Genomic DNA, 14,806 nt, shown 5'->3' with positions numbered 1-14,806 from the left:
GTAGGGAAGTGGGGGGCGCTATGGGGGACTTTTGGGATAGTATTGGAAATGTAATTGAGGAAAATATGTAATAAAAATATAAAAAAAAAAATAAAGTTGCACTTATTTTAACACCAGGCAAAGAGAAATTTACTGAATGGCTCTCTAAGGACAACCCCCCCCCCAAAAAAAAAACCCCCAAGAAACCAAAAAGCCAAAAACCTAAACAAACAAACAAACAAAACAAACAAAAACCAAAACCTTTGAGTTTTTAAAGGTGCTAATGTACATGTGAATCTAGACTGCTGTGAGTTTCTTTAAAATCAGTCACTTTATTGAACATCCAAGAGTTCTCAGTTGTATCCTGGGATACCTTGAACTTCTTGGTCATTGGTCACTGTCAGTTGGTCAGAACCACTGTGACATGGTATAATGTTTAGCTATAAGATTTCCCAGACAAGTGCTAGCAAGAGGTGGAGGCTTTTTTCCTGTTTAGAGTGGGCCATCTGGCAAAGAAGAATGAGTGAGATCTACCACCAATGTTAGAAGCAACCAAGAGCTGTATGGCCAACCGCGCTATGGGATGTTCAAGAAGTAGGGAGGTGTCAATTGGGTCAAACACTGTGCAGAGGGTTTGTAAGATCAAGATTAGGGTTGGCAGTAACTGGAAATGACACAATCTTGCTTTTTACTATATTTTAGGGAAGGTAGCAGGAAGAATGGAGGGACAAACTCATGAAGAGATTTAGCTTTAGCGGAAAGCCACCATACTGTTAGTGGCTGAAGAAGAGTCTGAAGATGGTTCATGCTTTCTGTGGTTGAGATCAGTGTGGTACTTTGTGAAGGGGATAAATCACTGATGGTGGAGCCAGGGGATCAATTGCAACAGCAGACTTCTTGAGGGTAAGATTAGCACCCTGAGAAAGGGTTGATACTACTGAAGAGGATAAAGAGTGCATCCTTCAAATAGGGGTGATGGTAGTGCACCCAGGTTCTAACTACTGATCCTGAGTACATAATCCAGTTTTCCTCAGTGAACTAGGAAACAAGGCTGTTGATTGAAGAGATGAGTGAAAGAAAGGCTGTGGAAATCTAAAGCTGGAAATAGCCATGCTAGAGTGATTTGGGTTGGTCGGGGAAAATAGTGAGATTTCTAAGCAGTCCTGGGCATTCCTGGTGGTGCATTTAAAGTGAGATTTATCAGCTTCATTGTGTATTCTCTTTCCCTCCTCCTCAGCACCACATTCAGCTGCTTCCAAACTACTGTGAAGGAGCAAGAGGCAAAGCCATTAAGATGGTGGGCACAGGGTTGACTATAGAGAGCCGGAGATGTACTCTAAGCTAAGGACAGCATGGAGGGAGTGGGTAGAGAACAGTAAAAGAGCTTGGCATCTTTACAAGGCCTTGGGTCCCTGCAGAGCCTAAGGAGGATTCAGGGACTCATTAGAGGGGGGGACATTTTACAGTATTCAGGAATAGTCTCCCAGTCCAGGGGGTGTTTCTTCCCATTTCCCTCCTTAGGCCACCAGTGCTGCTCACTTGGGTACAAGGTAGCTCAACTCCTGCCCATTCTCCTCTCTTTCCTATCCACTCTTTGTTCCCTGGAGTCCAAGACTCATCCTGTTTTAGCCAGTGACTTAATTCACATCTTCTCAACTATAAACCTTTGTTCATTTTGTGCTGCCAAGGCCCTGTTCACACCACAGCCTCATATTTCCACAGTAGAAGCCCAAAGAAAAATCAGCCTGCCTCCATCTTAGGCTCACAGTAAGACAACCTAGATTCATTCTTGTTTGAGTTATAAATCTCTGCTTCTCAAGGATAGGGCTTAACCACAAATGGATCTGTACTGACTGTTTCAGAAGATGGCAACCATGGCTTTGTTTCAAAAAGTTGTTCTGCCTCTATTGCAACCCTTTGCTTCAAACAGTTATGACTACGTTGTTGTTCTGCTTCTGCAATCCCACCTGTGTGCCTGACAAATCCCCCATTTAGAAACCCTCTACCCCTAAGCCATAAAAACCTAACCTTGCCCATGTCCAGTGCCGATCTCTTGAACCCAGACTTAGGAGGAGGCAGTCCATGGACATGGATTTTGAAAGCCGTGCTTTAATTAATTGCATGCCTTAATTAATTGCTTGCTTTAATTAATTTGCCCATGATGATTTGGGTCGATGGTCTTTCTCCTCAATCCTTTGGGATTAACACCCTGCTTTTCTTCATTGAATTGTTTGCATCTTATTGCATAGTGTTTCTTTATGCTCAAAAGCTCCATTCCCACCAGGAATGAAGATAAGAAGGGTTAGGGACTCTGAAGGGAGCACGTAGCCCCTTTATTCTGCACTATGCAGTGAGGGTACTTTAAGCCCATAAGTTCTAGAGTGATGCATATTCTATAAACTATGATTAACATTTGCTCCTGTCCCAATGCCTTTGGCAAGCAAGTTCATTGTGTAGGCTGTGCTCTCCTTGGTAGTCACCTTTTCAGGCATGCATGCAGGGAGTGGGGTGTCCTTTTGCTGATTTCTCATTGGCTGTCCCACTAGCTTCATCTGGCTAATCACTATACCCACCTCCTCCAGGGACCTTATAAGACAGTGGTTCTCAACTTTCCTAACGCTGAGACCCTTTAATACAGTTCCTCATGTTGTGGTGATCCCCAAACATAAAATAATTTTTTGTTGCTTCTTCATAACTGTAATTTTGCCAAGTGTTTGTGAACCATGGTATAAATATCTATGTTTTCTGATGGCCTTAGATAACCCCTTTGAAAGTGTTCTTTGATGCCCCACCCTCAATGAAGTTGTGACTTCCAGGTTGAGAGGTACTGTTCTTGGGGCTCATGTGGGCCCAGGGTTCTTAGGAGTTGCTGTAAGGATAGTATAAAACTTCCTGTTGTCTTTCTGGTACCCAACACTGAGAATGTCCAACAGTTTGTTGGAACTGTGGTACTCTAGCAATGAGTAAAGCTCTATCTGTAGAGATAAGCTACAGTGATCTCCTTGTCTCTTTGTTGGGCCATGACTCGGCAATCAGAGACTCTCATTTTGAATGCTTTCAGATACATTTTTAAAATCTGAATAAACCTGGACCTCTTCCAGGTTTAAAAAAAAAAGTCATCTGCCATATTTTTGCCCACTCAGAGTCATAATAACTTCCTGAAGTCTACCCACTCCCCTTGATCCTCCTCATACAGGACAAAGGAAATACCATTCCCAAACAAAAAGGTTATGAAACTTGACATCATTTGCAAACATCACGGAGGCTTAGTCTTGGTGTGACTTCAAGTCTGATGAGAATGTGCGCTAAGCTGATGACTCAGAAAAAAGTTGACAGTTTTTCTTCATACCCATTCACTGCAGAGGCTTGGTTGACATCTTCTCGGACCCTTCACACAGCAAAGGTAGCAACCTCTGACCTTGAACACGACTTCTGGAGCCCTGGCAGGCATCATAGAGAAACAATGTCTACTTGCCAACAGTTTGTGGGGACCCCTGTGGAGTGGCTGTACAAGTTTGGGCATTAGCACCAGGCTGACCTGGCCAGTTGACTCTTTGATGCCCTGCCTTCTGTCTGAGTCTTCAATAAAGGTGTCACATCTCATTAGGCCTCAGTCTGCTTAGCTTCAAACTGAGAAGACAAATCACAGGTTATTGTAAGAAGTAAATGAAATCATATATTTAAAATATTTAGTGTAGTGCCTAGGGCACATCTGCTTAATTCATATTATTTTCTTTAATTCTATTTTTATTTGTGTGTGTGTGTGTGTGTGCTTCTCTGCATGTGTGTATGTGTACATATGTAAGTGTTGAAGATGCATATGGAGCCCAGAGAACAGCCACTCTATTCCTCAGCAGCAGTCCACCAGCAGCAGTCCAGGAATCTCTGTAGTATTCGTCTTACTGAGTAGCTGAGGCTCCTGGGAGCCATCTGTCTCTGCCTCTTCAGTGTCAGGATTGAACACATATGCGACTGGCTGGGAGTAGTACCTTATCCCTTAAATTCCAGATACAGGAGGCAGATGCTGGTCGATTTCTTTAAGTTTGAGGCCAACCTGGTCTACATTGCAAGTAGCAGTCCAACCAGGGCTGCATAGCCAAAACCCTATCTCACAACAAAACAAACAAAACAAAACAAAACAAAACAAAACAAAAGTCAAGCCAAATCAAACCAAACCAAACTAAACCAATCCAAAAAAATTCAACCAAGCATATATATATATATATATATATTCATACATAAATATATATATGTATGTATACACACATATACATGGATATATTGGTTCTGGAGATTGAACTCGGGTCCTTATCCTTGTGTAGCAAGTACTTTATTATTGAATGAGCTATCTTCACAGCCTGATTTATTGATATCTCTGTCTTGGAGATAGTCTTGCTATGTCACCTGTGCTGGCCCCAAGTTCATAACCCTCCTGCCTTAGCATTCCAAGTGCTGGTTGTCACAGGGTATGTCTTCGCTACACTCCTATTATTGATTTTTAAAATGTCTCACCCTAACCAAGAAAACTCATGTAGCCTTGAGTTGCCCTGTCTAAATCTCGATGTCTCTCTCTAAAGCAGCACGGGTGAAATAGATGCTTGATAGAGCATGCCTGCATAACTTCTGTGCTCTTACCATGCACTTTCTGAGCCATTTTGTAGAAATGCTACAGGAAGATGTAGCTTCAAAATCTCTAGAGACTAGATGTGAAAGGAGAGTAAAGGCAGCCTTCCTGGGCACTCAAGAATCAACGCCTCTCCTTCAGATGTGTGGGAGAAGGACAGGGATCATTTCTTACCAGTTAGACATGGAGGAGTATAGGGCCCTATTGTCAGCTTTACCTAAGTGCCTATGGAAAGAGCGGAGAGATGCAGCATCACAGAAAACTGCTATGGGCATCCTAGCCAGACATGTTCAAAGTGCATGGGGTGGGGCCGGTTCTGAAAGCAAGAGACGGGCATCACATTCAGACCACCACCCATGGCCAGCACTCTGTTGATTGAGCAATCTTCCCAACCTGGGGTTTTGTTTGTGTTTCCTTGCTTTCTGAGATAGTCCGTAGTCCTGAATTGCTGCTGCTTCAGAAGGTGTCTAAGAGGCTGCAAGGCAGAACCAGGGAAAGCGCTTTGGCCTCCTGTGGCTGTGGATTCCTCCCCTTCATCCTGTTCTGATGGTCCTGTTACAGGACCAAAGGATGGAGCAGGGGTTTGCACAAAGGAAACTGTAGAAGAAATCCTAACTTCTTCCTTTCCCCTTCCCTCCCCCAGGCTCACCACACAGTCTGTAGCTGCTAAAGAGCTAATTCTCACACCCTTCCTTCTTTAACAGATAAAAAGCGTTGCCCACCATAAAACCTTAGCGCATAGTGATAGATTTGGGGATTTTCAGGGAAGAGCGGGGTATGAACATGCAGAGTGCGCTCATTTGCTTTGTAGATAGATAATAATGGCTTTTCACTACAAAACCCACTTGAGGTTCTGTTAAATAAAGAACTAATGCCATTCTGCTCTTTTCTCTCAGCCCTTTTTTTTTTTTTACTCATGCAAATCAGAAACATTTGTCCTCTCTGGCTCCGTAGCCTCTTGGATATGAGAAAGCCATAATGCAGCTCCCCTCCTCCCTGGGAATGACATAATTGTCAAGTTCTCATAACTTCTGAGTGCAATTTCAGCCCTCTCTTTGATAAGGCAATAACCCAAGCAAACAACATCAGATGAAGTTACAAGCCTGAGTGTAGGGGCAGAGGCATTATTTGAATGAGATGAATCGGAGTCCTCTATGAAGTTGCACAAATTCTTACCAGCAGAATAGACTTTGGATAGCGCTATTAGACAGAGCCATTAAGCTGCCTGGCTTCTAGTTCATCTTCCAGAGATCCTCAGCACGGACTTGCTCACAGTCTTCAGACTTCTCCGATACGGCTCCCCTTGATAGAAAATGTACATCACAGGCCTGGGATCTACTCAGTTGGTTGGTACCTCAACCCTTTTGCTCATCTTCCTGTTAAGTATACAGAAAGTCTTTTTTATGAACTTTCATCTTGGGTGATATTGAGTGACAGCTAGAATGTCCCTCCTAAGCACAAGAATCAGTATTTTCTCCTTTGTTTGTGTGCAGGACACAGCTCCTTGGAGTCACCCTCAGAAACGCCTTCTCCTCCTGGTAGCTTCATGTGGAATCTGACCTGGACGATGAAAGACTCCTTCCCTTTCCTTTCCCACCGCAGTCGATATGGTAAGCGTATCTTTGACAATTCTCTGTGACATGCCTTCACTACCTTTTAACTGGGGGAGGTTCTGAGTCATTACTTGTGATCACTCGCATTTCAGGAATCCCTCGGTCCCCTATAGCAAAATGCCTCTTACTGCACCCTCTGATCCCCAAGAATACTCAAGTGCACTACCTGATCATTCCAGCTAAGATGTGCTTTTGTTGCAGAGAATCCTGAAGAAAGCTAAGGGCTTTCTGGCTCACACATTCCATCCTCCAAGCTTTCCAGACCTGGTTCCCTTCACCTTTCATTAGATGTGATGTTTATTTGTATTTGATTGTCATTTTCTGGATTTAAAGCTCTTACCTTTAGCATTTCTATAGACTGTGATCTCCAAGAGTGGGTTGTTATTAGGGAGGGCACAAGTCTCCCAGAACCCCTTCCATGACTCCATTATATTTGGCTAACTTCTGCTCTCAAACAGGTTATCTGGCATAACCTCTGCTCATTTGATTGTGTAACAGCCTCAGAGGTCAAGAGAGCTGGTTCAATTCTGGTTTGTATAGACGCGGAAACTAAGCTTCATAGGATCCTGAGTGAGCCCACTAGTCACAACGTTGCTCTTGTTTTCTTAGAGCTCTGTTTCCCCAGGAGGCCACCAGCTCCACTTGTGAGCTGCTGGCCTGCAAATCCCCAGGACATTGTATTGAGAAGGTATATAATTATTCATTCTCAGTGCTCAGCCTAAAAGCTCACAGTAGCAGGGGCTCTGCTGTTGGAACATCAGGCTTAGGAGAGAGTTGGGACTTTTCCAGGGAGCACCTTCATTTTTTTTTTCATCTTTTGGGGGTTAATCCCCTTGAGGACAGGTACAATGCTGTGTTCACTTCCCATTTTATTCCTTCCTTGGAAGTCACTGCTAAAGGCTTATGTATGATGAATGAAAGCAGAAGGCTTCCTGATGTAGAATTCCCTCATCAGACCTAATTCAATTAAGTATTTATGAACCCAGTACAGTGCTGAGTTCTAGATGCCCTTCTGGGCATATTTACCTATTCCTGCTTCTTAGTCTCTGCCCTTGGGCTTAACCTATTTAAAGTACACCTAACAGAGATGTTCCACTCACTGTAGAAAAGCTCCAGTCAGAAGCCTGCCATCCCTCATTTATTACACAGTTAGTCTTGGTTCATATTAAAGGCACCTTTCATTTCAAATTGAAAGAAAGAAATGCATGAAACCCCCTTAAGCAGTTTAGGATTCTACTGTGAGCTGAGATGCTATTTGCCACTCCTGAGTATCCCCAGAGGGAGAGAAGGCTCAGTGGTTCTTGGGAGATTCCAGATGAGAATTACCTCTTGACTTTAAACCAGACACCGAATAGCATCTTATGATGAGACAAAATATCTATAAATCATTAGAAACTTGTGTTTTGTGTGGTTAATGCTTTGTAACCAGATATTTTATACAACTGGTCTTCCGATAACATGTGGAATTCTCTCCCAAAGTTATTGACTATCTCTAGAGGACAACTTTTATACTGTGTAGAATGTCTAGAAGTCTATCTGGTGTGTCACAGATAGCAACTATTGGTTCCCTATAGAGGACATTGAGGGCGGTTGCAGATCAAAGGCAGAAAGCCTTTGGAGTTTAGTAAGACTCAACTCATCCACCACTTGTGCTAGGTAAATCCACTTCCTCTCGCTGAGCCCCACCTTCCTTATCAGGAAACCTGAAGACTGGAATAACTGGAGCAAAAAAATAGATCAAGCAGTTTTCTACACGTCTTCTCCAACTGCCCTCATGGCCCAGAAGCTCATGATTTCTACTCTTTGTTGATCAGATTCAAACCATTGGCCAGTTAGTGACTAAGTGCTGGACCACACTCATCAGTGTCAGCTCTGTTCTAAGTGTTGATTGATGCCAGAAGGATTGGCGGCACCTTGATGGAGTATAGCAATGCTTTCAGAGCCTTTCTGTCTTCTTGTCATATTTAGTTCTGGGAGAACCATGGAGACTGCATGATCACCATCAACACCTCCATTTCCGTGCCCACATTGGTGTGTCTACCCCAAGGTTACCCTCCACCCTCATGCCAGATGCCGGACCTGATGCAAACTCAAGGATGAGGAAGGCTGGGTCCTGCTTTCTTAGAGGTCATAGGCTAGATAAAGAAACCTGCAGGCAGCTGAGCCCATTGCCAGTGAATAACACTGAGGCCTCACCCTGAGACCCAGCACAGAGAAAGCTAATGGCAGATTTAGGGCCGGACTCCTGTCTACTAAGGGTGCTTTGTGTAGCTCGGCCTACATGTCTATGAATCAAAAAGCCCAGCAGGCTCATGGGTAATAAATCCATACCTTTCACCTGCCAGGAAAGACATTTTAAGAAATGTTAACAACTTCATTAATTTTAAGTCCTCAAACAAGGACAGAGAAATTTAACTGGTAAATTGCTGCCTGAAGGAGTAGTTCTTCAGATTTGGAGACATCATGGAGTCTTGGCCATCCTATTGTGGAACTTCACATTTGGTTGATTGGCTTAAGCTCCAGCCTGGTGAGACAGGTGGGGGTGGTGAAATCAACATCAACAACCCAACCACAGATGACATGATTGACAGCCACAGGCCAATCCTCTTTCAGGCAAGCTGTCCACTCTGAATGGAGAGTAGCTTTCTTCTTGCTAGTGTTTTATGAGAAGAGACGAGGTAGAAAGAGGCTAATAAGATTTACTCACCCCCAGCCTGTAATTATCTGCTTGAGGAAAAAGTTTGACCTACCTTTTTGAAGGTTCCCAATATTTCTTCTAATTTATGTCGGGACCTTTTATGTTGTATAAAATATATTCTCTTCAGTGCCATTCAGTATCAGATTCCAGCTCTCTCTGGCCTCTGTCTTGAATGGCGATAGCCAGATCATTTCATCATGGGGAGGTGAGAGCTACACGTGCCCCCCCCAGGCCTTTGAAAGTGGGGCAAGGCTTGGAAAGTGGGGCAAGGCTTTGAAAGGGGGCATATGAAGAAAGCTCCTCTCATATTTTCTTTTCATCATTGGTTCTTATGCCTATGAACTTAGTTATAGGCTTGCCTGAAGGACTGGGCTCTGAGTAGCAACCCAGATACAAATGTCTTCCATCAGGTCCTGCTGTGATGCTTCAAGAATATAGCTTGCTGAGGATGCAAAATGGAGTCTGACCTCCTTGGGTTCTAGAACCACAGAAGCATAGGGTATTCTTCCCAACTTGAACTCTCATGTTTGCCCACTCAGGACCTGAGGAATCCGATTGCTATTTTATTATCATTTTGTAGGCATGTTTATGTATCTATATATATACATATATATATGTGTATACATATACATACATATACACATGTGTGTGTGTGTGTGTGTTTATGTGCACAAGTGTATCTGTGTGAGTGTCAGAGGACCACCTTGGGTGTTGTGCTTATGAAAACTGTCTACCGACTTTCAGATAGGCTCTCTCATTGGTCTGGAGCTCTACATTTGTATTAGGCTGCTTGGCCAGTGGGTGTCGATAACCCTCTTGTCTCCACATCTCTAGCACTGGCGTTATCTGCATGAGCTATATCATGCTATCATTTTCCTTGGGTCTCCATGCTTGCAAGGCAAGAATCTTTTTTTTTTTTTAAAGATTTATTTATTTATTATATGTAAGTACACTGTAGCTGTCTTCAGACACTCCAGAAGAGGGCGCCAGATCTCGTTGTGGATGGTTGTGAGCCACCATGTGGTTGCTGGGATTTGAACTCTGGACCTTCGGAAGCAAGGCAAGAATCTTATGAACTGAACTATACTTCCAGCCCCTGGATCAATATTTTGAACAGAATAACTAGAGACTATTCCTCAGATGACCAAGACAATGGTATTTCCAATCATTTTTTTTACATGTGGTACTTTATAAAACCCTCTCTCATGCATTTTCTCATGTGAGTGGTATTATGAAATTATAGTGGATGGAAATTTGTATTCCATGTTTACAGAGATGTCAATGGAAGGTGGGAGTTGCTTGGGCTGTGTCAAGTTGACAATCAGAGCTAACCATCATAAGGCTCAAGACAAAATGTCTTAATTATTTTTGTGTTTTACTTGAGAGTATCTTGAACTAGGCTGGCACATGGGCCTCACACACATCCAGAGCTAGAGCCTGACATCAGAGCATGCGAAAGTAATATGGAGCAAGCAGAGAGCCAGAGTTCAAGAGGAAAACTCTGTGTCTAATCAGAAAAGGCAGAGGAAATGTCAAAGCTGGATCTCAGATGTAGGAATCAGAGAGCCAGGAGTACAAGAGCAGGTTAAAGAGGCTTTAGAGCAATCAGCTGAAACAGGGTTGTGCTTCTTGAGCTATTTCTTGTAAGGGCTAAACAGGGCTGGAGAAATGGCTCAGTGGTTAGGAGCACTCGCTGCTCTTGCAGAGAACCAGGGCTCTGTTCCCAGCACCCACAGTGGGGAATCACTACTATCCAGGAGATCCAATGCCTCCTCTCTGGCCTCTGTGGACACCAGGCACACACAAGGCACATATACACACATGAAGAGGAAAAGTCCATATACTTAAAATTGAACTCAGCTGCTGGGACATGACCACAAGCAATGGATGGATGTGGTGGATCTATCATCTTTCTTCCTTTCAGGACAGGCTCTGTTCTTTTTGCCTTCTCTAAGTTAAAGGGAAAGAATCATTAGATATTAGTAAGGCTCCTAAGGTACAGAGCAGATGAATTCAAACTCAGATTCACTCACCCATTGCTAAGTAGTGTTCTACCACATCACAGAGATATTTCAAAGATGAACCATAGACATCATTCGCTCCTCCTGAATGACCCAATGTTGGGGCTGAATGATCAGACTGATGTCCAAAACCTTGGCTATTTGTAGAACAAACATTTGATGTCTCTGAACTGAGACCATCCCAAGCACACTCGACAATTTGCCTCCCAGGAACATGTGGGTAGAGCCCTTTGGCACTATAAATAATCTCATATATTAAAGTAATTTCCCCATTTCAGACAGTGCTCCTTATTATGGGGTTCATTGTATTCTCCCAAAAGATATGCCCAAGTCCTATGGCCTCAAGATCTGTGGATTAGACTCTATTTGAGCATAGTGTCTTTGCAACTATGATCAAGTTAAAATGATGGCACAAGGGATTCCTTGGGTCCAGATCCCATATGACTGCTGGGCTTATGAGAGTAGAAACCACAGGCACAAGACATATACTGTACAAATATCCTGTGACTAAGAATTCAGATACTGGGACCATGACTTGTATGCTATAGAGCATAGGCAAATGTTTTTCACAGCCTACTTTAATAGGGGTTCAACCTCCCCTCTAGCCTACCACGCAGCAGAGGTCATGGAAAAGAAAAGGTTATTAGGATATGCGGGAAGCAGATCTGTTTAGAAATAGTTCTTTGGGGGGTGAGTCCAGTCTTCGTTGTTCTCAGTCCAGTCTGCCAACAAACTCCACTCATGAAGCAGCAGCTACAGTCCAGTCCACTTGGCAGACACCACACACAAATCAGCAAGTGCAGTTCAATCCAGAAGAAACTGCAAGGCTCACCTCACCAACTGGTATGAGTCCAAGGGAGTGGCAAAAGCCACAGGCACCTCACTAGAAGTTCTCTGGTGAGATTCTGTCTATGAAGTCACCACAGGCAAAGCTCAGCAACGCAATGTAAGGTGAACCAATACATGTGCGTCTTCAGGGAAGAATAGTGAGTCAGAGCAAACTCAATAAATGCGCAAGCTGCCACTGCCTGTGGGGGCATATTTATATTCTTTCTAAACCTCACATGACCTTTCACATGTCTGCTATAGCAAAACATCCTTTCACCCATGTCTGTCTGCTTCAGCAAAGCATTTTTTCATGTCTGTGCTTTAGCAAAACATCCTTTCACCTGCGTGTCCCCAGCAAAGCATCATGTGACATAACTGACTCTCCAAAGAAACCAGAAGTTTCTACTTCAATGGTGAAAGTATTATGGCATTAGTAGGAGCTAAAAGAAAGGTGTTGATCGGAGTCTCCTCCGGAGCTTTAGAGGCAACACGGCCATGACAACTTGCTTCGGAACCATGGGAGAATAACCTTTTCTTATTTTAAAGAGTCAAGTTTGTTGGGCTTTGTTATGGCACCCCTAAAAATTAAATACAAACCATCATTCAGATCTCCCCACACTCAAATCCACAACTTTGACTCCCAATATTCCTTCAGACATCTGAGAGTACAGAGGACTTTGTTAGGATTTGAATAAAAGTTCTATTGGAACTTTGACTTCTTTTGGGACCAGAGGGATCTATCTAATTTAAGAGCTGGTGTTTTTTGGAGAGAAAAATTAGACTTTTTAATTACTTTCCCTGCTGCTACCACCACCGTTCAACCTGTTAATGTATCAGTTTCTTTGATTGAAAAGACTGGGCAAATTAAATCTATCTCTCAAAAAATATTAACCTAACATAGAATCAAAAGTGGATAACAAAGGGGTTCTCCAGCTCCCCAGTGGGAGTTACTTTGGGACTCTAGCAGGAAGTCAGTTTGATCACATTTCTGGAATCACATATTTAATATGACTGCCCACAGTCAGCCGTTCTGGCTTTCAGGAGCCTGGCATCACTGAAACACAGCCCCCAGGCTCCCCCATGGACCAATGTCAGGGCTGAAAGCTTCCTTAGTGACTCCTCTGCCTTGTTCAGGAGAGCCTTTTGTGTTTTTCGCTCATTCCTGTTTCACTGAGCTGAGAAATCAAGTTATTGCCCATCTCATGCATCTGTATATTTATCTGCAAGATGGCAAGCAAAAGGTCTCTAGATGCAGTCACCAAACCCCTTGAGCCCCAGAGGGAACAATAATGCTAGCAGTCATACAAGACCCAAGAACATGGGCCATCTGTCACCTCAAGGCCATGACCTGCTGCGAGCCAATGGAATCAACCCACAAAAATTCAATAGAAAGCAGCTGGCTCCGAAGAAGTATACTTAAAATGTCCCTTTTAGTCATATGCCATTAAAATGAAGATGCATAAAGGCAGTGAATAAATATGAATGAACATTTTATGTTAGAGGTGCACCGAGCAAAGGGGGGCACAAAGGGGATTAACTGGAATAAATATGAGAAAAGTGGGTCCTGAGTTAATACTGAAATTACTTGATACAGACAGAGAAAAAGGTGGGGGAGGGAGAAGAAATCACTATGGCTCTTTCATCTCTTATTGTCACACATTCCTTGTCCTGCTAGCATGGTTTCAGCTGCCATCCCTGGACATGACAGTCCTAATACTCATTCAGATCCCGATCTTTCTCTCAAGGATTATTGTTGCATCTTTATGTAGCCTAGATCATTTCCCCCACGTAGTGTGTCTCCAGCAGCACAGGGAATGATTATAAAGATTCATTTTTGAACACCTTCTGTGTGCTGGGTTATGTTCCAAACGTCACTAACGAGGTCAAATGGAATCCTTTCTCTTCCTTCAAAGAGCTCTAGAGGAAGAGGTATCCCTCCTTGTTCTATGATATGCGAAGCTGTGGAGGCATGTTCAAATCATCTTATGATACAATGGCAGAAGATCCAGTTCTGTAGAGGACTCAGAGGGGTAGGCATTTTTGAGATGAGGACAACAAAGCTCTAGGACTCGGACTCCAGGAACAATGAAGAGACCCATGGTGAGGGCATTCTGGGTAAGGAGAACACAGCTGTCAATCATATGCAAGAGCAGGTTCAGCTCTGTTATAGAGGAGTATACTGGATAGATAGAGAGAACAGATGAACTGGAAGGGGAAGCAGAGACAAGGCCAGGGAAATAGTTGCTTCTGAGTATGCTAAGGGTTTAGACTTGAGCCTCCCTGTGACAGCACAGATATAGAGGATGCAACTTGAATAAGGATGGCCCCCTTAGACTCATATATTTGAATACTTAGTCACTGGAGATTTGCACTATTTGAGAGGACTAGAAGGATTAAGAGGCATGGCCCTGTTGTAGAAAGTATGTCACTGAGGGTGGGCTTTGAAGTTTCAAAAGTCCATGCCAAGACCAGTGTATCTCGATCATGATGTAGCTCTCAGCTGCTGTTCCAGCAGCTGCCTGCTTACTGCCCTGTTCTCTGCCATGATGATAGACTAAACCTCTGAAACTGTAAGCAAGCCTTTATTAAATGTTCTCTTTTAGAAGAGCTGCATTGGTCTCTTTACAACAATAGAACAGTGACTAAGAGAGGTGGTGTATCAGGGAGATTCTCGTCACAGCTTGATCATAACAAGGAGACCTATTCTGGGGTACCAAATTGAGTGATTGAGTTGAGAGATGCCATTAACTAAAAAGAGAAGAAGAGAAACATTTGGCAATAAAAGGGTGTGAGCAAGGCATCAAAAGAGAGGGAGCAGATGGTGAGGTCCCTGTTGGACAAGTGGCACTTGAGGTAAGCTTAGGACATCCAGGAGGAAATGGCCAGTGGAGAGTTAGGGAGTCTTTCTTCCCTCTTCTCAAGCTGTAAGAATTGCATTCTGCAGCCAAGAGTGAGGAGCTGAGTTTTGTTTTGACAGCTTTGGGGCACCTGAGCTATAGTATACAGATCATTTCTAACCAACCTAGAAAGGTAAGTGCCCAAA

The 14,806-nt window shown here is 43.4% G+C and overlaps 1 protein-coding gene across 1 annotated transcript in view; it reads left to right on the top strand.

Moving 5' to 3' along the window:
• Positions 1–14,806, top strand: part of Alk (ALK receptor tyrosine kinase) — a 717,836-nt gene that overhangs the window by 201,656 nt on the left and 501,374 nt on the right. The window contains exon 2 of the mRNA XM_021185679.2: positions 6,097–6,213. Within this exon, the coding sequence (XP_021041338.1) occupies positions 6,097–6,213 (117 nt within the window). The remainder of the gene's footprint in view (positions 1–6,096; positions 6,214–14,806) is intronic.

The sequence above is a fragment of the Mus caroli genome, chromosome 17 (assembly GCF_900094665.2).
Source record: "Mus caroli chromosome 17, CAROLI_EIJ_v1.1, whole genome shotgun sequence".
Taxonomy (NCBI): domain Eukaryota; kingdom Metazoa; phylum Chordata; class Mammalia; order Rodentia; family Muridae; genus Mus; species Mus caroli.
Note: the sequence above shows the minus strand (reverse complement) of the source record. Positions and strands in the feature narration are given on the sequence as shown.